The 21,016-nt window shown below is 46.5% G+C and overlaps 2 protein-coding genes across 2 annotated transcripts; both read right to left on the minus strand.

Annotated features, from left to right (window-relative positions):
* Positions 1-7,705: 7,705 nt before the first annotated feature.
* LOC114789805 (gap junction beta-2 protein-like) lies at positions 7,706-8,479 on the minus strand. The gene has a single exon (XM_028979203.1). The coding sequence runs from the start codon at positions 8,477-8,479 to the stop codon at positions 7,706-7,708; it is 774 nt and encodes a 257-aa protein (XP_028835036.1).
* A 10,735-nt stretch (positions 8,480-19,214) lies between these two features.
* cxcr4a (chemokine (C-X-C motif) receptor 4a) lies at positions 19,215-20,555 on the minus strand. The gene is made up of 2 exons (XM_028980468.1): positions 20,504-20,555; positions 19,215-20,421 (listed from the first exon to the last, which is right to left on the minus strand). The coding sequence occupies exons 1-2, from the start codon at positions 20,516-20,518 to the stop codon at positions 19,354-19,356; spliced, it is 1,083 nt and encodes a 360-aa protein (XP_028836301.1). The 5' UTR covers positions 20,519-20,555; the 3' UTR covers positions 19,215-19,353.
* Between the last annotated feature and the right edge of the window lie 461 nt (positions 20,556-21,016).

Consider the following 21,016-nt stretch of genomic DNA (forward strand, 5'->3'; position numbering starts at 1 on the left):
ACTGACGGGGCGCTGAATCCTGATGGTTCCTACAGTGTTCCATTTTCAGCAGCTCCTGGAAGTCCTGAAGTCCTGAAGCTCCTCCTGGAGCTCGCGCCACGACTCGTAGGCCATCTGAAAGGAAGCATGGAGAGTCGACTACATGACCTTTCACCGACCTGCACGTGGAATTCTGAACTGGAAGCAGCGGCGAAGGTGAATGTAGCCGCCAAATGTTGCACAGTTAAAGGTTGTAATATCCTGGGTGGAACACAGGGTGGCGCATGCAGGTATTCAGGTATAAAGGTAGCACAAACTATGTTGTTGGCAGGTGTTTGACCCGCAAGTGCAAAGGGTTTTTTGACCGCTTGCACGTACGCTACGCCAATGCTTACTGGACTGTTTGCTGTACTTCCAACTGCTAACTGGTGATATCTGCTATGTGCTTTGGAATAAATGTACATTGTGGTATTAGCTATCGAGATTCATTTACTTGTGTAGCATAGAACGGAACCAAAGAGTATAGCAAAGTTACATCAAGCGCGTCAGCCAGGCCACGTCCCGTGTCAGGCACCTCAGTAGTTCGGTAAAAGACCAAACTCCTTTAATAGTGAAAATAAAGCTTGTCAGTAAAAAGGAGGCGAAACAGAAACGTGTAGGGTTGATTATGAGACCGTGGCACATCACCGTACACCTTGGAAAACGGTCCGTAAAGAGAGTGCAGCAGATGCAGGGCGTTTCCCGCCGTCTCCACCCAATGCTGGTCTCCTTCCTGAACACAAGGATCACATGACCCACAACTCCACCCCACTGAACAGCAACAGCGCTCACCAACGTGTAGGATGCATAGTAGGATGCAGTGTCATACCTGTCCCAGCAGGTAGATGAGCTGGTGCCTCGCCAGCCTCTTCGGGCGGGTCGGGGGCATCTCTCCAGCCGGGTTGTGCCATGGAGAGTAAAGTGGCACGGCAGACTCCTCACTCCACACTCACACACCTTTGTAATTTCCGCCCCTTTATTCTATTCTATTTTTCTATTTTCTTGCTCTATTTACTACATTCATGTCTGCACTGATGTAGCTGCTTTTAATCTCAATGTACATGCGTATAATGACAATTAAAGGCGTTCTATTCTGTTCTAGTCTATTCTATTGCACATAGAGAACGCTGTTCAGTTCTGTCCTGTCTTGATGTCGTAATTATTCTTTTGGTTTGAATGAGAAGATGCGATTCTTTACCCCACGACAGTATTCGGGGTGTGAGACATGGCATGTTGGGCTGCTGCCAGTGACGTACCGGGCCTCCGGGGCGTGTTTCGAGCAGTGTAGGGGGCGTTTCCACGAAGCGCGTATCGAGGCTTGCTACGTTTAGGGGAGGAGCCTCGCTGCCGGCTGTACCACGTGACTGCTCTGGGAAGCGGTTCAGTTTTTGCTGAGGTTTGAGGCAATATAAACCCCTCAGGCTCCAGTCAAAATGTGGAGTTTTTATGGAGAGTTGCGGTCAGTTCGGATGGAGTTTTAATAGTTTGGAGAGCGTTTATATAGTTTGGAGATCCTTTGGAGAGGCAAAAAGGACCATATCCCAATTTGTAAAATCTTGCTCTCGCATTTTTTTTCTGTGCTGTGAAAGGGTGTTTTTAAAGGCCAGAGAGGTTGTCAAAAAAAAGGAATCGCTTAAATCCAAAAACAGTTTGTGTGAAAGTGTTATTTCTGAATAAAAATGTATAAAAATTCCCCTGTTCTGTACATTACTGTCCAAGTTGCATGACTTGCCATATCATATAATACTGCCATTTTGTGAAAATATTCACACAGAATACACTCAAATAGTATTTTATTATACACATATGTGTATGTGTATATACATATACGTGGTTTGTAATTATACACCTGGCCAGTACGTGGTGTCGAGTGCACATGAAGCTTCGAGAAATGGACCCTTTTCTCGAACCGTTTGGCTCAAGTGGGGCGATGCCTCATGAGGCTTCATCCCACCATCACTAGCTGCTGGCCAGCTCTGCACTGCCAAGATACGTGACATTTGTGGTGACACATATTCGAATGGAGGAATTATTTTGCTCATCGAACAGCAAATGACGAGATGACACCAAGAGATTTGCTTTCCCATGTGTATTCTGCATAAAAAGCAAATTCGCGTCAGAACATGGAGTCTCCTTCCTGCACCGCTCTCTCAAGCCCACGCCATGTGTTCAAGAGAACTGAATAATAACTTTACACAAATACAACTTATAATGCAAAAAAGAAAGGTCGCATCAGAACATCGCGTCACATCGCCTCTGTAAAAAAGACCGTGTGGTGAGGGGTATGTAGAAAAACTCTTTCTCCCTCCACACAAAGCACTGTATTCAAACCACTCCAACTTGATGTTACCTGGCAGAAAGAGGCATGGCACAACTCTAAATTAGAGTTTCTAATTTATTAACACCAGTAAATAAATATTGTAGTTACATGTGAATATTGAATGTAAAAAGGTACCAAGGTTACAGAGAAAACAAAAATGAGAAGAAAGAGTAAAGGGGGAGAGAGAGAGGGAAAGAGGCAGAGCCATGGGAAGAAATAAGATGATAGAGCAGGCTCAAAACCAGAAGATCCGGTTTCGATGGAAAGACAGCTGGGAAAAGAAAAGAAAAGAAAAGAAAAAGAGTCCCTTCCCCACATGTGAGCAGACCTTTATACCCCTGGCCTACAGGAAGTTGTCACTGGCCTACAGGAAGTTGTCACAGACCAATCAGAACCTGTTGTTTCTGATGTCACGCCCCCGGTGCCTCCCATCTGGGGAAGACAAAGAAAGTGGGCGGTCCTGACAGCCTACACCTCACACATTGCCATCTCACAAAAGGCATGAAAAACAGAGGTGTTGAATCTTCATGCACAACAATGGGCACAGGAATGTCACATTTCTATGCAAGACAAAAGCATGGTGCTGCGACGGCCAACCTTACTCTACAATATAAAGTAATCTAAGAACATGCACATACAGAATATTCCTAATATGTACATCATTAATAATTAAAATAAGTAACATTCTGCGTACCACGTACCTCTTACAGCCCACGCCACGTGTCCAAGAGAACGGAACCAGGTCTCAGACCCACTTACCCAAGGGCACGACCGCTACCAATCAAGTTTCATAACTCACATAACTTTTCACAATAACCATAAATTGAACAAACCAAAACTACAGAAACACTAACACACTTAAACATTCTACAATTACACACCCGGATTGTCATTATAATTCCCTCACCCACAGCAGAATACAGGTAACCAAAATAAAAGACTTATAAGGAAATAAAAGACACAGAGCACACATTTAGAGAAATATACTTATAAATCTAGAGTAACCGCATCACTCCGGAACACGAGCAACACACCAAACCCGGACAACGCGTCTCCTTCTCTCCGGACAACAGGCTTCCCTGGCCGGCTTGCTGGCAGCATGGTGGCACGTTTTGATGAAATCGCGGTGCTAAAGGCGATGGGATGAGCGGAGTCCCGCCCTGGTGAAGAGCGATGATCAGCGGGACAGCTCCTCCGTCCCTGCCGGAACCTCCAGACAAAGACGCTCTTAACGCTGGGACTGTGGCCATCTCAGCCTGGCGATCTATGAAGTTCAGCAAATCAGCAAATTTTGCTCTCCTGCCTTCCCCTTCTTTAATCTTGTAAGCATCAATGCACCAGTTTCTTTCATTTTGTAGGGTTGTTTGCATATCACTATCCGTAGATTTGTAGGATTATCCATCTCCTCCAAAAATTCAATGTCCTCCATGGAATTGCATATGCATTTAATGCCTTTCCATCATCGGTCTTCACCTGTGGCCATTTGAGGGCTTTGTTGATGTATGTACTGGCAAACCGTAGCTCATCCCCATAATGCCGATAAAGTAGGCTTTTTGGTAGCCTTTACTAGGCATCATATGCACACAAGTTGCACTTCACCGGCTGTAAACTGCTCCAAAAAATAAAGTCTATCTTGATCGTTATCGGTCTTTTGTTCAATTGCATGCTCGAATGCCCTCATGAAGGGTTTGTATTGCAGTGCATCGCCCTTAAATACAGGAATGTCCCTTGTTGGTAGCTGAGTGAGTGTGCTGCACTTGTGGTTGTAAGTCGCTCTGAATAAGGGCGTCTGCCAAATGCCTTAAATGTAAAATGTAAATGTGGTTGAACATGAGCATTAAAAGTAGTTTGTTGTGGTAGAATCTCTCTTTCTTTTTATTAATTCTCCGTAGCTTCTGCTCAGATGTACAACTGTTAACACCATCTGCAGAGTTTTCATTTTCTCTTAGCACTTTAAACCTTGCTTCGCTTTCAGCTAATGCCATTTTTAAATCTAACTTTTCCTTTTTCGGCTTGAACTCATGCTGCTGCAAACTCCAGTTGTTGGGCTGTAAAGGATAATGTTGTTGTCACATTTCTAGAATCCCCAGTGTCTCTGACTGATCCACATCGTTCACCTTCTGTTCTGGTTCAGTGCTGACATACAGTACATGCCAAACGTTTGGACACCTTCTCATTCAACGTGTGTTCTTTATCTTCATGACCATTTACGTTGGTAGATTCTCACTGAAGGCATCAAAACTATGAATGAACACATGTGGAGTTATGTACTTAACAAAAAGTGGAGACCTGACCTCCACAGTCACCGGACCTGAACCCAGTCCAGATGGTTTGGGGTGAGCTGGACCAACACCTCTGTGAACTCCTTCAAGACTGTAGACTTTTACTCAGTTACATTTTTCAGTACTCTTTCCACCTCTGCCGACAATATGCCAACTGTGTAATATAAGAAGATCACTATACAGTAAATAGTCTGAGAATTCAAAATATCTGTACATACAATATATTGGTGTGTGTGTGTGTGTGTGTGTGTGTGTGTGTGTGTGTAAACTAGACATGTGACATGTCAGGAATTCACTCGGTTACATAATTTACACGTGATTACAGGAAACAGTCATTCATAATTTACATTTACAACTAAACCACCGCATATCCTGTCAATCGTCTCAAATATTATCTGTAAAAAGCAAAGACGCTTCGAATAAAGACATTAAAAAGGCGAAACGTGTAAATAAAGAGACGCCGCCTGACGTCACAGTGGCGTGTGACGTCATGATTTGAAATCAGCGCGCTGGGGGGAATTTCCCACAACAGCGGCATCTTTTTATCTCTTCTTCTACCTCAAGCTGCATTGTTCCATTGTCTAGCTTTTCCTTTTCTTTCTCTTCTGGCGCCCTAGTGATTAGACCCCTTTACAACCCTCCACCCGGGGGCAGTGGTGACCTGGCGGGCAAGGAAGTGGCCCCGTAGTCAGAAGGTTGCCGGTTCAAATCCCTGAGGTCCCCTTGATGAAGGTCCCGTCCCCACACACTGCTCCCCGGGCGCCTGCCATGGTGCCCACTGCTCACAAATGGTGATGGTTAAATACAGAGGACACGTTTCACCGTGTTACTGTGTGCTGTGCTGCACTGTCTCACAATGACAATGCCGGGTCCTCCGGTTGCTGGTAAGGAGGGCGGGCCAGGCATGGGCCTGCCTCCAGAGGGGCGGTGCTCCACAGAGCATGAGGACCCAGTTGGGACAGGCAGGAAGAGGCCCTGCTTGTCCCAACAGACACAGAAGGGGCTAGCTGGACAGTCTGGCGAAGCCCCCACACTGCCAGCGGGGACGTGCAGCAAGAGGGGCTGCATGTACCCCATTTCCATTACCATTTACCAGGCGCCCTTATCCAAAGTGACTTACAATCAGTAGTTACAGGGACAGTCCCCCCCTGGAGACACTCAGGGTTAAGTGTCTTGCTCAGGGACACAATGGTAGTAAGTGGGATTTGGTGCATTGTACGGTCGCCGGAGCATGCAGGGACAGAAGCTGGCTGCTCTGCCAGCGTGAGGGGCTGCATGTTCCCAGAAGGCACCAGACAGGGGTGCTGTATGTGGTTGCCGGAGGGACGGGGACCACCTCCCTGCGCGTGGGAGGGAACGACGCAGGAAGCGTCAGAAGGGACGTGCGGGGACAGGATCGGCCCTGTTTTCTGTGTGCAGTTTGGAGGGACCGAGGCCGCCATGCGGGACGACATCGGGGAGCCAGCCAGAGGGTCCGGGTCCACCAGTGGGAGGACACAGCAGGGCGGTAGCCACCGCCCGCCCCGCCTCCTCCGCTGATGGTGCTGCTCCTCTGTCATGGTTCCGCCCATGAGCAGCGGCGGCATTTTCGTGAACTCTTTTGGTGAACTTGACCTTGTTGTGGCAAAGTTGTGGCAACTTTGTGTTTTGAGTTTTGGAAATCGCCACACGCCTGCGGGCTAGTTCAAGATCTCCTGGTTATTTCCCGTTTTTGGTTTCTGTTATAAATAAGTCCTTGTTTTCAGAATGTCCCATCTGGACGCTTCCTTCCCTTGCCAGCTCGTCGACGTGACACTAATAAAGAATCAACTTCACCCTTTCCATGCCTGCAAACATATGGCCCAAACAAATAAGTAATAATAATACTACATTTTATTTATATGCATCTTTCACAGCACTCAAGGACACCACGCAAAGTTACATAGCAAAACACACACACACACACACATATATAAATATATATATATATATATATATATATATAGAGAGAGAGAGAGAGTGTGTGTGTGTGTGTATATATATGTATATATATATATATATAGAGCGAGAGAGAGTGTGTGTGTGTGTGTGCGTGTGTATATATATATATATATATATAGAGAGAGAGAGAGAGAGAGAGACAGAGAGAGAGTATAAAATGAGACCATGCATAGAAATAGAATTCCCTGCTCCCCATAGCGATGCGGACAAGCTCAGTCAGATCCAGAGAACCATGGTTATGTATAAATAACAAAAAGAAGGGGTTCCAGGACAGACCCCTGGGGAACATGTGCATGAATATGGTTTAAGTTGGATTAACTGTGAAATAAAATATAAGATTTAAAGCAGTTTAAAGGGCTATGAGTTATTCCAACAGAAACGAATCTGCTGAAAAGAATAGAGCGAGACAACGTGATTCTCACATCAAAGAGATTCAGTGGCCATGAAGGGGTCACTGGGAATAAGTGCTGTGAAACTGGAAAGACTGGAATTGTTCATTTTGAGTTATATGTCGGGACTTGTGTAGCAGTCATGTTAGTGAGAAAAATAAACTTCTCCTCACAGGTTATCACACTAGCATGGACACATGCACAATTATATCAAGATGACCAACTGGTGGAGGAAGGCAAGGGTTGTTTTCAGAGGAGACTGGGAATATGGTTATTGCCAATATTTCCAATGATATCAATGTTATCTGAAATCAGTGGTCTAGCTGTTGATGGTTCATGTGTAATGGGAAGGTTGCTGGTTCGAATCCACCAATCACCAAGGTGGCACTGAGGTCCCCACACACTGCTCCCCGGGCGCCTGTCAGGGGTGATGGTTAAATGCAGAGGACACACTTCACTGTGTGTTGAGTGCTGTGTTTCACATATGGCAAATAATCGCCTTCGCTTCACTTTCACATTAAGAAAGTCTGATAAATGATAATCTGATAAATGGCATAAATGAAAATCTGGTGGTAATTGAAAATAAGATGATTTCCTGATTATCAACCTAAAACAAGCAGTAATTTACTTGTTATGACCGTGGAACTATAAAACCAGATGAGCCTTTTCACAATATCGTCACTACTTTTACTATGTGTGTGTGCAACACTGACTTCTCACACTGCGTTGGCACTGGATGCTACAAATGGAGATGAGGACGGCTGAAACGGGCTCTGGTCTTTGGGGGGTTTGTGAACTTGTCTGCTTGCAGTCACCTTGGACCCCTGCAGTAGCAGCTTGACCACTAGGTAGGCCAGCTCAGCTGTGTTGAGCACAATGCATGCCCCGGATGCTGAAGCCATGAAGACCGTGAAGACCGTCTTCTCAGTAGGCCGTGACACAAAGCAGTCCACCTCATTTGGACAAGGCCATTCCTTGCACCGAACCAGCCGCGGCATCCAGAATCCATCATAGATGGCGTACAAGGCGTACATGAAGGCAGCCTCAAACAGCAATCTGAAGACCAGGCTGATTGTGTAGGTCCACCAGAGGGTTCCGGAAATGGAGAGCCTCCTTGTTCTCACACTCTCCAACTCCTCCACCTGCTTGGCCCTGGAGGCCCTGCGGTTCAGGATGGTACGCTTGACCCCACGTTTGTGATAGGCGACATGCATGGCCACAAGGAGAGGTGGCGTGGAGGCGAACACCAGCTGCAGGCACCAGAGGCGCACGTGAGAGATGGGGAAGAAGTGGTCGTAGCACGCGTTCTCACAGCCTGGCTGCAGGGTGTTGCACACAAAGTCGGTCTGCTCGTCCCCCCACACGCCCTCCACCGCAACAACCAACACAGTCAGGCGGAAGATGAGGAGGACCGACAGCCAGACTCTGCCCAGGCCGGTGGACTGGCGGCTCACCCCCGTCAGCTGACAATACAGCGTCCCCCAGCTCATGCTCCGGAGACAACCGGACAGACCACCATGAGACGAAAGAGAGGAAGTGGCCAGACCAGGGCGGGAGAAGGAAAAGCACAGGAAGAACCAATTATTATTATTATTATTACAAACCTTTCACCTCATGGCCAATATAATGCTGTATAAATGTTTGAATATATTAACACTAAACTACAGTTATTTCAATATTTTAAAGCAGGCAGATCCCCTTCAATACAACTCAACACAATACAATAATGCAACTCTTGCCATGTCACTTATTCCATGTACAGTGTTGCTGAATCCTCCAAAATCCATTTTCTTTTCTTTTAGGATTATATAATTCATACTTCATGTAGCATTTGTATTGAATTTGTATGTATGATTATTAATATGTTATTCTGCTCCCCCTTGCTATATCAGACAGACCAGTGTCTCCTGTGGAGACCTTCAAGTTCCTGGGTTCCACCATCTCCCAAGTGGGAGACCAACGTCTCCTTGAGAAGACCCAGCAGAGGATCTACTTCCTGAGGCAACTGGAGAAGTCCAGTCTTCATCACAGTCTGGTATGGAGCAGCCGCTCAACACACACCTACAGCATTGCGGCTGCCCTTCATCTACACGTGGATTATTTCTTTCATATTTCTATTTTCTGTAAATAAGATATTAGACTATATCATATATTAATACTGTTTAATACTGTTGTGCTTGAGAGACACCATCTACTGCAATCTAATTCCTTGTATGAGGTCTCGCACCTACTTGGCCAACAAACATTATTCTGATTCAGATTTTCTCCTGTACGTTGTAAATGTGAAAAGAAATATTTGAATATCAAATCAACAAAAAAGTTTTGTTTAAAACTGGTTCTTTGGTCTCTCATTAAAAAATACGAATGACAACAAATCAGCAACAAATATCGAGCAGTCCGGTCTTTCATAAACTCACCTGGTCCAGTCCTCAGAACCGTAGCTCTGTGTGTAGAAGGAGGTTCTGTCTCAGCTCAGCATGAGGGATGTTCTCTCTGGCACCTAATCATTGTTCTAACGGGTTCAAACACACACACACACACACACACACACACTTCACAGGCTGCGCTCTTGAGGATCTGGGCAGATATGTTTGACTCGTCACATACATGGGTGGGACATTCGAATCTACCAAGTCTACAAAAGAGACCAAAATTTCATGACTGCCACTTAAATATTGCTCTATATAATTTTTTATTCTTTTTAATTATTAATTGATGTAAGCACTATTTCTACATACGTTGCACAACATGGCTTTAGGCTGCAGTTTGAGATAAAACGTCTTAATTTCTGTACAAAATAACATTTCTTTATGCATAAATGTGTATTCTAACAAAGACTTATAAAAAGGCTAGTCTGCACCTTCATCGGATATTTATATTCTGAAACTGTCCTAATATGTACATAATTCTATTCTTATTGCGCTTTGTAAGTCACCTGCTGAAGTGGTAATGGAACGGTCTATGAACAATACCCTACTTACGGTAGATCACATTCATGACCTGTCTCCCAAATAGAAACTCTCTGTATCTCACAAACAAACGTCACTGTGTGTGTCGGCCCAGATGAGACAGTGGCCTTTACAGTACTTCCCTTTCATTCCACTCGGCTGTCCACTCCCACCATATTCCATTTCCTGTACCCACACAGTGACCAGCGGGAGAGCAGGCAGAAAATCATGCTACTTTCATATCTCAATAAACTGCTGCTAATGTGCAATATGAACTGAATCCAATGTTTTTATCAACTCTACAAAAAAGACTGTATTAGTAGACGTAGAAAGTAGTGCCAGTAGTGGCTGTGGCGGCCTGATCTGAGTACGGCCTCCTCCACACGGACGTTCGACATACGCTTTGTAGCTTCGTTCGATTGGTGTTTCACTGCTGTCCGCTTGATCGTCTTACATATACATATATATACACATCTTACATGTATATATATATATTTTTCTAGTCTGCCAAAAAGGAAATTCACTAGAAAGCAGCAAGGGATCTTTAGTACCATGGACAGTTCATGAAATAAGGCGGCATCAAATTGGCCTACAAATATCAGCTCCTAGTTAATGAAGCAAAATACAAAAGTCTAACTCTGAATACGATGTGTAGATAAAGTGTAGATTTAACCAACCATGGACCGCTCATCTTTTTCTATATCTTCACATTTCTGAGCCTGAGATGTCCAGAAGTAACGTAAAAAATGTTTCATTTTATAACTGGGAAAATTGGTGTATAACTGTTTTAGAAAAGAAATTGACATTTTAAGAGCACCTGCACAATGGAAGCCTGAAAAATATTACTGTATATGTCACGGCGGGACGGCATCACAAATGGGGGGTTTATTGCAATTAAAAACAAGATTTACCGATTATGGACCCAAATGCGAACAACAGCTGCACACAAACAGGATAACAGGTACACAATGAAAATGCAGCCCGAAACACAGAGCTGGAGCCAGTTCATTCTCTGGGTGGTATTTTGGTGATTTAAGGCATTTGTCCATCTTGATTTTTGGACTAATAATCCAGAAAGTTTCACATCAATGGAAAGGACTAGCATGGAGGGAATGAAGGAGAGACAGAAACAAAGAACATGACCCCCCAACCCAAAAAAAACTCCAGTCCTCTCCCCCAGTTGGAGTGAGAGGGGAAGACAGAGCATGTTGTTGTTAAAAGAGCCATCAGCTCAAGCAGGCCTGAGGAACAACAACAGGCCCCACTGTGACGGAGCCCTCAGGGGTCAAGGGTCTGTTGAGGGGTCAGCATGTGACTGCAGAGCAGGTTTCACAGAGAGAGAGAGCAACGGAAGGGCAAGGGCAGGGTGTCTATCCCACACCATCTCACATGGCACATATTCACACACTGTGGCAGGGGGCAGCCCACCCTGCACAGATGTCCTGTGGGTGACACTTGCAGCTGATAGTTACAATTCCTTCATTACAAATATCTCAAAATAATGACATGAAATGATTAGACTGTATTTCAATATAAGCAGATATTAATAAAATATCTATGGCATGTTTGCATTTGAAATTAGTAAATTGTTTTTTACATCTCCTAAACCATTATTAGGATGTGTTAGAATGAAGATATCATTTAAAAATCATCTAGATAAAATGAAAAAAATATTTTTAACTGAAAAAAGCTAATCCACAACCGCAAACTTTATCACCATGGATGGACTTTTTTTTTCTCAGTTTCCTCTGATTCATCACAATGCACAGGATCTATCTAAACTATCTAAAGATGTACTTTCATTTTGTAGCCAGATAGGGGCGCCACAGGGCCATTTATGATTGAGAGCTCCAGAACCAGTAGGGTACATTTCCTTTTTTTGGAAGTTATATGTTCTCTGACCTGCATTGTGGTTGAAGCCTCTTACGTGTTAAAACACCACGTGGCCTAATGAATAACGCATCTGCAGTCAGATCTGAGGGTTGAAAGTTCGGGTCCCTTCGTCCCCCCCCCCCCTTTTTTTTTTTTTTTTTTTTTTTTTTTTTTTTCGTGGTTGATTTAGTGTCCCAGTGGTTGGCCTAGCGGGTAAGGAAATGGAGCAGAGCACATTTCGTTGTGTGCACCGTGTGCTGTGCTGTGTTTCACAATGACAATCTATCAGGCGTCTGTGGGGAGCCCATGATTCGGGGGGCTGTCACAGCGGTGACGCTTGGTGGGAAAGCCATGGTCCATAGGGCCGCCATTACGGTGGCGCTGGTTGGTTGGAGAGTGGTCAGGTAAAGATCGTCCGTGAAGCAGGCAACGTCGTTGGGAGCGCAGGGGTCGAAGATCATAAACAGTCAGTGTCAAAACAGGTCAAAGTAAAGTAAAGTGATTGTCCCATGTGATACACAGCAGCACAGCACATGGTGCATACAGTGAAATGTGTCCTCTGTATTTAACCATCACCCTGAGTGAGCAGTGGGCACCATGACAGGCGCCCGGGGAGCAGTGTGTGGGGACAGTGTCACGGAGTCACGGTGACGTGTCAATCGTCACTTTCTATATGTCCGCAGAGGCCTCCCCAACACCGTCTAGACAGATCTTTTCCTCAAGGCGCTGTGAAACTGAAGTTTCATACCTTTTGGCAGCTCTTCTGATCAGAGACGGTAATTGCGACAAACTGAAAATCCATCAGCCAACACCAGATTCTCAGAAAGTGATAAAAGCTCAGATGGAACAGATCTCCGTTCCTCATAATGTGTCACTCCACAGGGTGTGAATGAGGCACGAACGCTTGACATAAATGAATAAATTGTCAAATGGACCGTGTGATTTTAATGCAGAGAAAAACAAAATCACAGATGCGATGGCCTGAACCACAAAAGAAGAAACAGAAAAGCAGCATAACCGTGAAACAAGTAAAAAATGCCAGACAAGGGAGTGAGGGAGACAACAACATATACAACAGGGGCACAGCGCTGGGCTTGCAGGAATCCCAGAGGGGCATGATTCAGGCACGGAGGCGGGCCGCAGCGTTCACAGTGCCCGCCCTGCCCTGCCCTGCCAGACAGTAAGGCGGGGCTCCAGCCTCCTTGCCCCTCCACCTTCTGGCACCATAGCTGGAGTCCCTAAACCATGTTGCACCTCCCCGGGCGCCTGTCGTGGCTGCCCACTTTTCACCAAGGGTGATTATTAAATACAGAGGACACATTTCCTTGTGTCACAATGTATTGCGCTGCAGTGTTTCACAATGACAATCACTTCACTTTCAAAAAAGACTTGGGGCACAGCACCTCAGGGAAGGGCAGAGGCTCGCTGTGGTCGTGTGGTGGGGCTGTGCGACCAAGGCTGGATGTGGACTGGCAGGCGGGACATCTTTGCTTCCAGCCATTCTCGCTGGTTGCTAACAGCTCTCCCGCCGCCTCTCCATTTACATTTACAGCATTTACCAGACGCCCTTATCCAGACCGACTTACAATCAGTAGTTACAGGGACAGTCCCCCCTGGAGACACTCAGGGTTAAGTGTCCTGCTCAGGGACACGATGGTAGTAAGTGGGATGTGAACCCGGGTCTTCTGGTTCATAGATGAGTGTGTTACCCATAGGCTACTTCCACCCTACCAAAAATCCACAGGCTACCAGGAAGATGGTGCACAACGTGGGGCGTGGTCACAAAACATACAGAAATGAAGAAACAGAAATGTGAGGACCAGAGGCGGAAGGAGCAGGTGCGGTCATGACTGCAGTTGTCACCCTTGTTGAGCAGTGGGCAGTCATGTAAGGCACCCGGGGAGCAGTGTGTGGGGACCTCAGTGACAGCTTGGCAGCAACTACAGACCCTAGTGCTACTTAAACAGAGACAGAAGGATTGTGGTGTCACGAGAGACGAAAATGAACATCTAACCCAAACACTCTTAGAGATTTATATTTCTGGCATTTTTCAGACGCCCTTATTCAGAGAGACTTATATACAGAGTCCTTCGGACCAGAGTTTCATGTTGTTATGTTTCCTGGTTGTTTTCACCAGTGTAAGATTGTATAAAGCTGCCCAGCTTGTGTCTCTTCATTGTTACTGGATGTCTTCCCTGTCCGGTTTCGTGACGTCGTATGTATGCGTCCTTCTTCCTCATCATGTCCAGCCATCGTTCCAGGTCTACTGCCTCACCATGTCAAACCTGCGTGACACTTTCTCAGGGACACAATGTGTCTTGCTCAGGGATACAATGTAAGAGGCGCTGTAACTCCCTGCTCTCCTTGTTTGGCATCTAGATCTCCTTTGCAGTGAGTTAAGCACACCGGATTTCTTGTAGCTGCTGCAGCACAACCACAAACGTGTTGTGTGTTTGGGGTTATAGGTCAGGTTGGAGGTGGGGCTAATATGTCAGACAGTCAAAGTGAAAGTTTTTGTGAATCACTGCAGCACAGCACACAGCGACACTGTGAAATGTGTCCTCTCTATTTAACCATGACTCTTTTTGAGCAGCCATGACAGGCGCCCGGGGAGCAGTGTGTGGAGAGGGTGCTTTGCTCCTCAGTGGCGCCTTGGAAAATGATTGGTGCTGCTTCTTTACCCACTAGGCCACCACTGCGGCCCATAATGTTCATAATTTTACTTGTAGATGTTGAATTTTTCTGATTAGGAAAGATAAGCAGGTCCTTGTCACTACAGCCCTTGCACATTGCTGAGTTCAGGCACTTCCTCTACACACTAATCATGGAGACCTGAAATGAGCTTGGGGTTAAAGGTCAGCATTTGAGAGGTCACGTTTGAGGGATGGTTCAGGGAAAACAAACAGAGCCCAGCTCGCTACTTCAGCGTTTCAACACCAACCTTCTCACAGTCCTGTAAGTCCTTAAGGGATTTAATTGCATGTTACAAAACTAGAAGCATGAGAAAATCCCCTGTCTTCAGCACCTTCTTTGTAATTACTTCTCCGTGCTCCTCAGAACCTGTACAGACCTGTGTAGGTTTTGTGCGTGAGATCGCATATGAAGTGCATATGGATGAGAGAAAAAGAACTTCTGCTCATCAGCCTGGCCCAGTAGACAAGGCCTCCTCGTCTTGGTCTACTGGAGTCCAGTGGCTGAAACCTGGTCCACTGACGGCTGCCATGGTGCATTTGTATCTGGTGCAGGATAATGGTTTTTGGTAGCATAAGAGATGTTATTTCTAACAAAGTTAAAAAAAAAAAAAACGTTCAATTTTCCAATCCTAAATGTGTTCATGCTGTCTGGATTTGTTGCTTTTGCTTTGAAGGTGTGAAAGGGGGCGTTGATGCTGGACTCTCGTTCCCACCATTGTTTGCTCGGAGCTGCAGGAAGTGTAGCCTCTCGCTGACAGGAAATAAAGTCTCGCTGTTCGATCCATAGAGCTGAACTGGAGCACCTGTCTGTTCCCAGGCTGTCAGGGTCTTGGAGAAGATTCGATCAGTTCCCATCACAGCAACCATCAGAAGATATGAGGAAGACAATCAGCCTGGTAATATAAAAAGAAGGCACTTGGTGAGCGTGTGAAGGCGGGGAGTTTGTTCAGTCGATGGTCTGTGACGGGCACACGAGTGGGTTATAAACCTCCCACAGAAGTGGCTCTTCTTCAGACCACCCACAGAGCAGGTCACCTGCGTGCAGAACACAAGGCCACCTGTCAAACAGGATACGGTGGCACGAATATCGACTTCCTCCAGGACACAGCTGAGCGAGGGATGGAACGCGAAGCCGCATTCATCGTCTGATGAATGAAGAAATGAAGGACGTGGTGCTGGGCATAAGGAAGCTGGAAGGAAGGAGGAAGGAGGAAGGAAGCTTTTGTGTGTTGTTTTATTTTTAGATGCATCAACAAAGAAAAGTCCGAGTTCCGCACAGCGAGTGTTTGGGTTTTCAGAAATGACCCGGTTCTCACAGATGTGATACGTTAACATGGGAGACACACGCCATTAACTGGGGAGAGAGCGAGATAAAGCGCTTTATTACAAACCGGTCAAAAGTCTAATCACATAAAAACAGAGGAAAGCACAGAGCACCATAGACAACTCACAATCCAGGAAATCAGGCAGCTCAAAATGAGCTTGTCAGGATCGGTAAGCGGGAGAGAGAGAGATGGAGAGAGAGAGAGAGAGAGAGAGAGAGAGAGAGAGAGAGTTGCTCATTGAAAAAACATGTGTGTTCTCTCCTTACTGTTTTTTCCCCCTGAAATTAGTTGAGATGAAGTGCTTCCTGTTTTGGTGGATTCCAGAGATTATATAATTATAGAATGTGTGTGTGTGTGTGTGTGTGTGTGTGTGATGTTCCTATGGATGTGTTTATACATGCCAATTACACACAGCACTGCATGTGTTTGTTTGTGTGTTTGGGTGTGTATTTTAATGAGAGGAACAGCCCTGTCTCAATTTGTGTGTGTGTGTGTGTGTTCAGAAATGTCAGATTCGGAGTAAATATCCCTGCACAGAGTTCCAAGTTAGTGTTTTTTACGTACACAATAACAGGATCTTGTGTGCTGTGTTGTCAGATTAGACAGATTTGCATTTAAAAAATAATTGCTTTCCCAGAAATTGTGGAATCATTTTAATGTGTTAAGTAATTTTAATAGATTTGGTGCTTTGTGCAGTTTTACTACTTCTGTGACATAATGACAGAAAAAGGTTGTTTTTTAGGACGTTTTAGGACATTTGATTTAAGTGATTAGTAGTGATTAGTAGTATATCTACACAGGCACGTACATTATGATCAATCCGGGGAAATGATCATTACATCCCAGCATTGCACTTCTCCACCATATAAAAGCCTTTCTGCGGTGGTGGTGACCCTTTGCTCCCAGTTTGGTTGGACATTAATGTGAAGTGTCAGCCATCTGAGCCCAGCAGATCTTGAAGATTAAAGACAATGACTTGATGATAACATGCTCTACAGAATGGGCCTTTGTTTGGCTGAGAAATCCAGAGCTCTAAACACAGGAATCACAATACAATGGGCATCCTTCGCTGTAAACACCTCCTCCAGATACGTGCCACCTTTCTGTTAACAGCTGGCTGAGGGATCTTCCTTCTGCTGCTGCCTCTCTTCTCTTCCACCATTCAGCCACGTCCACCTCCACCAGCCTCCTGAACTGGACATTTCGCCCAAGACAGATTCTGCTGATCTGGTTTGATTGATTGTATCCTTGAGGTTTGCAGTGATCAAGGGGTGGTGGTAGCCTAGTGTGTAAAACACTCGCCTATGAACCAGAAGACCCAGGTTCAAGTCCCACTTACTACCATCATGTCCCTGAGCAAGACACTTAACCCTAAATTGCTCCAGGGGGGACTGTCCCTGTAACTACTGATTGTAAGTCGCTCTGGATAAGGGCGTCTGGTAAATGCTGTAAATGTAAATCAATATTATTACACTTTTATTAAACTGATCGTATACTGATTACACGTTGCTCTCCTTTTTGTATAGTGTCTCTAAGGCTTAAAAATATTAAAAGTCATTCAAATACACTTTAATCTATGTTTTTTTTTATATGACATCCTTCCACAACCCTCAATGTAAAATCTTCTATGAAAAGGAATGGTCTGTACACAATTAAAAAAAATTGATCTGTCACGACTAATATTTTAGCATTGACGTAATCTAAATAAACCAATGAAACCTGCTGTAACCTGTTTATTTATATTATGTCAATGCTAAAATATTAGGAGTGACAGATTGTTTACAGTGTTAAATTTTTGCAGTGTAGGGGAAGCTTTTTGATCATGGTTTCATGGGGTCAATTTCACAGAATATTATCAATAATATTCTTTCATTTGATCTTCTCTGGAGTGATTTTCAGCACAGCTCTGAAGTGCAACTTGAACAAATCGTTCTTATCTCCAGTCAGTCCTTATCACCAATCATGTGCTATAATTGTGGAGTAAATTTGGCAGCGCATCACAGAGCTGTTTACACACACACACACACACACATTTACATTTTACAGCACTTACTAGATGCCTTTATTCAGAGCGACTTACAATCAGTAGTTACAGGGACAGTCCCCCCCTGGAGACACTCAGGGTTAAGTGTCTTGCTCAGGGACACAATGGAAGTAAGTGGGGTTTGAACCTGGGTCTTTGTGCTCTTCTGGTTTACAGGCCAGTATTTTACCTACTAGACTACTACCATCACCCGACACACACACACACACACACACACACACACAGGAACACACCCAGGCCGTTTTTCAGCACTTTGCCGGTCTTTTTAATCCCATCTTTCATCCTCCACTTTTAGAGGGTGCAGCTGCCCCCTACCCTGAAATCCACACTCCCAGATCAGATTGCAAGCAGAGGAGAGGAGTTTGTGTTGTGTTGAGATTGTGTTGTGTCATTCGGAACTGCACCCATCCACCTACAAACAAATGGCTGCGTCACTCGGCAGCGACCAAACAGACGTATTACTGTGGCAATAAAACTGTCACTTTCTGTGGCTTTACCACCATAAATCAAACCTAAAAGGTCTCGGTGCCACACAGACCCTAAATACAACCCCAGTGTCCTCACCCAGTGACACACACACACACACACACACACACACACACACTTTTCTGCGTTTTTGTCCACACCTCCCTCCTGAGTGCTTTCACAGCTCTGAAAATGGACAGTGTGTGTGTGTGTGTGTGTGTGTGTGTGTGTGTGCGCGCTCCACTGAGGTCAGAACAGCAGGAACTCTGACTGGCCACTAATGGTCGTAGACATGAGGGGTTTCCTGCTCTCTGGATGTCGATGGCTTTAGCCTCTAACCCCTGGTGGAGTGGAAAAACACATGGAGAGAGGGGGCTCGACTCGTCAAAATGTGAAGGTGGGTGGTAGAAATGACATTAACATGAAGGCCACTGCAGCATCTGCTCTACTCCTCAGCCCTGGTGTCCAGCTAATCTCCACCATCACCTTCAACTAAAGAGCACATCAGATGAGCAGATGAGTGTGGTGGTGGCCCAGTGAACCAGAACACAGAGGTTCACTTACTCCCATCGCGTCCCTAAGCAGGACACTTAACTCTGAGTGTCTCCAGGGGGACTGTCTGGAATGATAAGGCTGGAAAGGTAGATGAAGGTTCCAGCTTGATGTCCTCACTTATGATCTAACGGCCACAAGTCATCACGCTGCCAAACATGCTCACTTTTATTCTGGAATAACAGTTGAATTGGATATCAACCACACAAACAGTGTCTGAGAGACGTTTTTAATAAATAGCGTGCTTCATAATGTCAGCCACTCTTCAGTTGTTAAAAACACACAGAGCAAAACACAAAAGAGTGGATCTGGTCAGATGGTACCTGGATATCATATTTGGTGCAGGATCATCCACCACCACCACGCACGTTTAATACGGTTCATTATACAAAAAAATATAGATATGTAATAAATAGAATACATTTGATAAGTGCCCGGGACGGAAGTCTCTGCTGCCCCTCGCCGTTAGCTGGAGTGGAAGCTGGAGGACTCGGACTCGGTGGAGATGGACGGCACGCCGGCGCGCCTCCTGGACAGGATCTTCAGGCTGGAGCCGCGGCTGGGCGACAGGGCGTTGCGCGCCGACTTCTTGAACTTGGCCCCGAGGAAGGCGTACAGGATCGGGTTGAGGCAGCAGTGGAAGTAGGCGAGCGCCTCGGTGACGGAGATCCACTTCTCCAGGCCCTGCTCCAGGGCGCAGCTGTGCGCCACCACCCCCAGGGTGAGCAGCGTGTCCACCAGGATGCCCGCGCAGTACGGCAGCCAGCAGCCGAAGAAGCAGACGATCAGCACCACGGTGGTCTTCAGCGCCTTGCGCTTCTGGGTGCCCTTGGTGCCGCTGGAGAGCCTGGCGATGATGACGCAGTAGCAGGTGAGGATCACCAGGCCGGGAACCACGAAGCCCACCAGGATGTGCTGGACGCGGAACGCCACCAGCCACGCCACGGCCGAGTCCGGCGGGTAGATCCGCTCGCAGATGGTCCTCACCGTGACGTCCTCGGCCTTGGCGAACACCAGGTCGGGCACGGTGAGGAGCAGCGCCGGGAGCCACACCCCCGCGTAGATGACGCGCTGCGCCAGCACCTTCCTGGCGTCCTGGCTGCTGGTGGCGCGCACCACGGCCAGGTAGCGGTCCACGCTGATGAAGGCCAGGATCAGCACGCTGCTGTACAGGTTGACGGTGTAGATCATGTGCACGGCGACGCACATGAAGCCGCCGAAGTACCAGTCGCTGGCCGCGTCCGCCGCCCAGAAGGGCAGCGTGAGCACGAACAGCAGGTCGGCCACCGACAGGTGCAGCCGGTACTTGTCCGTCATGGTCCGGGACCTCCTCTGGAAGCCCATCACCGCGACCACCAGCGCGTTCCCGACGGTCCCCAGGAGGAAGATGACGCCGTACACGGCGGGGAGGAAGATGCGGCTGAACTCGTGGCTGACCGCTCGGTCACAAGGGACGTCGAACTCGGCACCAAAGTCCCCCGAGCCGGACTCCGAGCTGTTGTCGCCCAGGATCTCATCTTCAAAAAGGATATGCTGAGAAACGAGAAAAGGAGAGTCAAACAAGGACGACATCACACGCCTGTAACGCGCCTATTCAAGCAAGCAGACGCCTCACCTCGTAATAAGACATCCTGGTCTGGAGAGCAGGTTCCTGCTGGTCCCCTCCGCCGAGCCGCTCCGGGTTTAAATACCCGCCGCAGGCCGTGGCTCCGCCCAGGGGCGGGGCTTGGCGCTGTTGCAACGCCCTCCGAGTCCCTGCACCTTTACAGACACGGATTAATTCCTTACTAGGACTAATGAATTATAGTAGTTATATAATAATCTCTGCTGGGGCAGCGGTTAAGGAAGCGGCCCCGTAATCAGAAGGTTGCCGGTTCGAATCCCGATCCGTCAAGGTGCCACTGAGGTGCCACTGAGCAAAGCAATGTCCCCACACACTGCTCCCCGGGCGCCTGTCATGGTGTCCACTGCTCACTCAGGGTGATGGATTAAATGCAGAGGACACATTTCACTGTGTGCACTGTGTGCACCGTGTGCTGTGCTGCTGTGTATCACATGTGACAATCACTTCACTTTACTTAATAACTATTATTAAGATTATTGTGCTTTTAATATAATTCTGTGCAGC

This window comes from Denticeps clupeoides, chromosome 5, assembly GCF_900700375.1.
Source record: "Denticeps clupeoides chromosome 5, fDenClu1.1, whole genome shotgun sequence".
In the NCBI taxonomy this organism is placed as follows: domain Eukaryota; kingdom Metazoa; phylum Chordata; class Actinopteri; order Clupeiformes; family Denticipitidae; genus Denticeps; species Denticeps clupeoides.

Excerpts from the sequence above, each read along its gene's own strand:
- LOC114789805 (XM_028979203.1), bottom strand. The coding sequence starts at position 8,479 with ATGAGCTGGGGGACGCTGTATTGTCAGCTGACGGGGGTGAGCCGCCAG.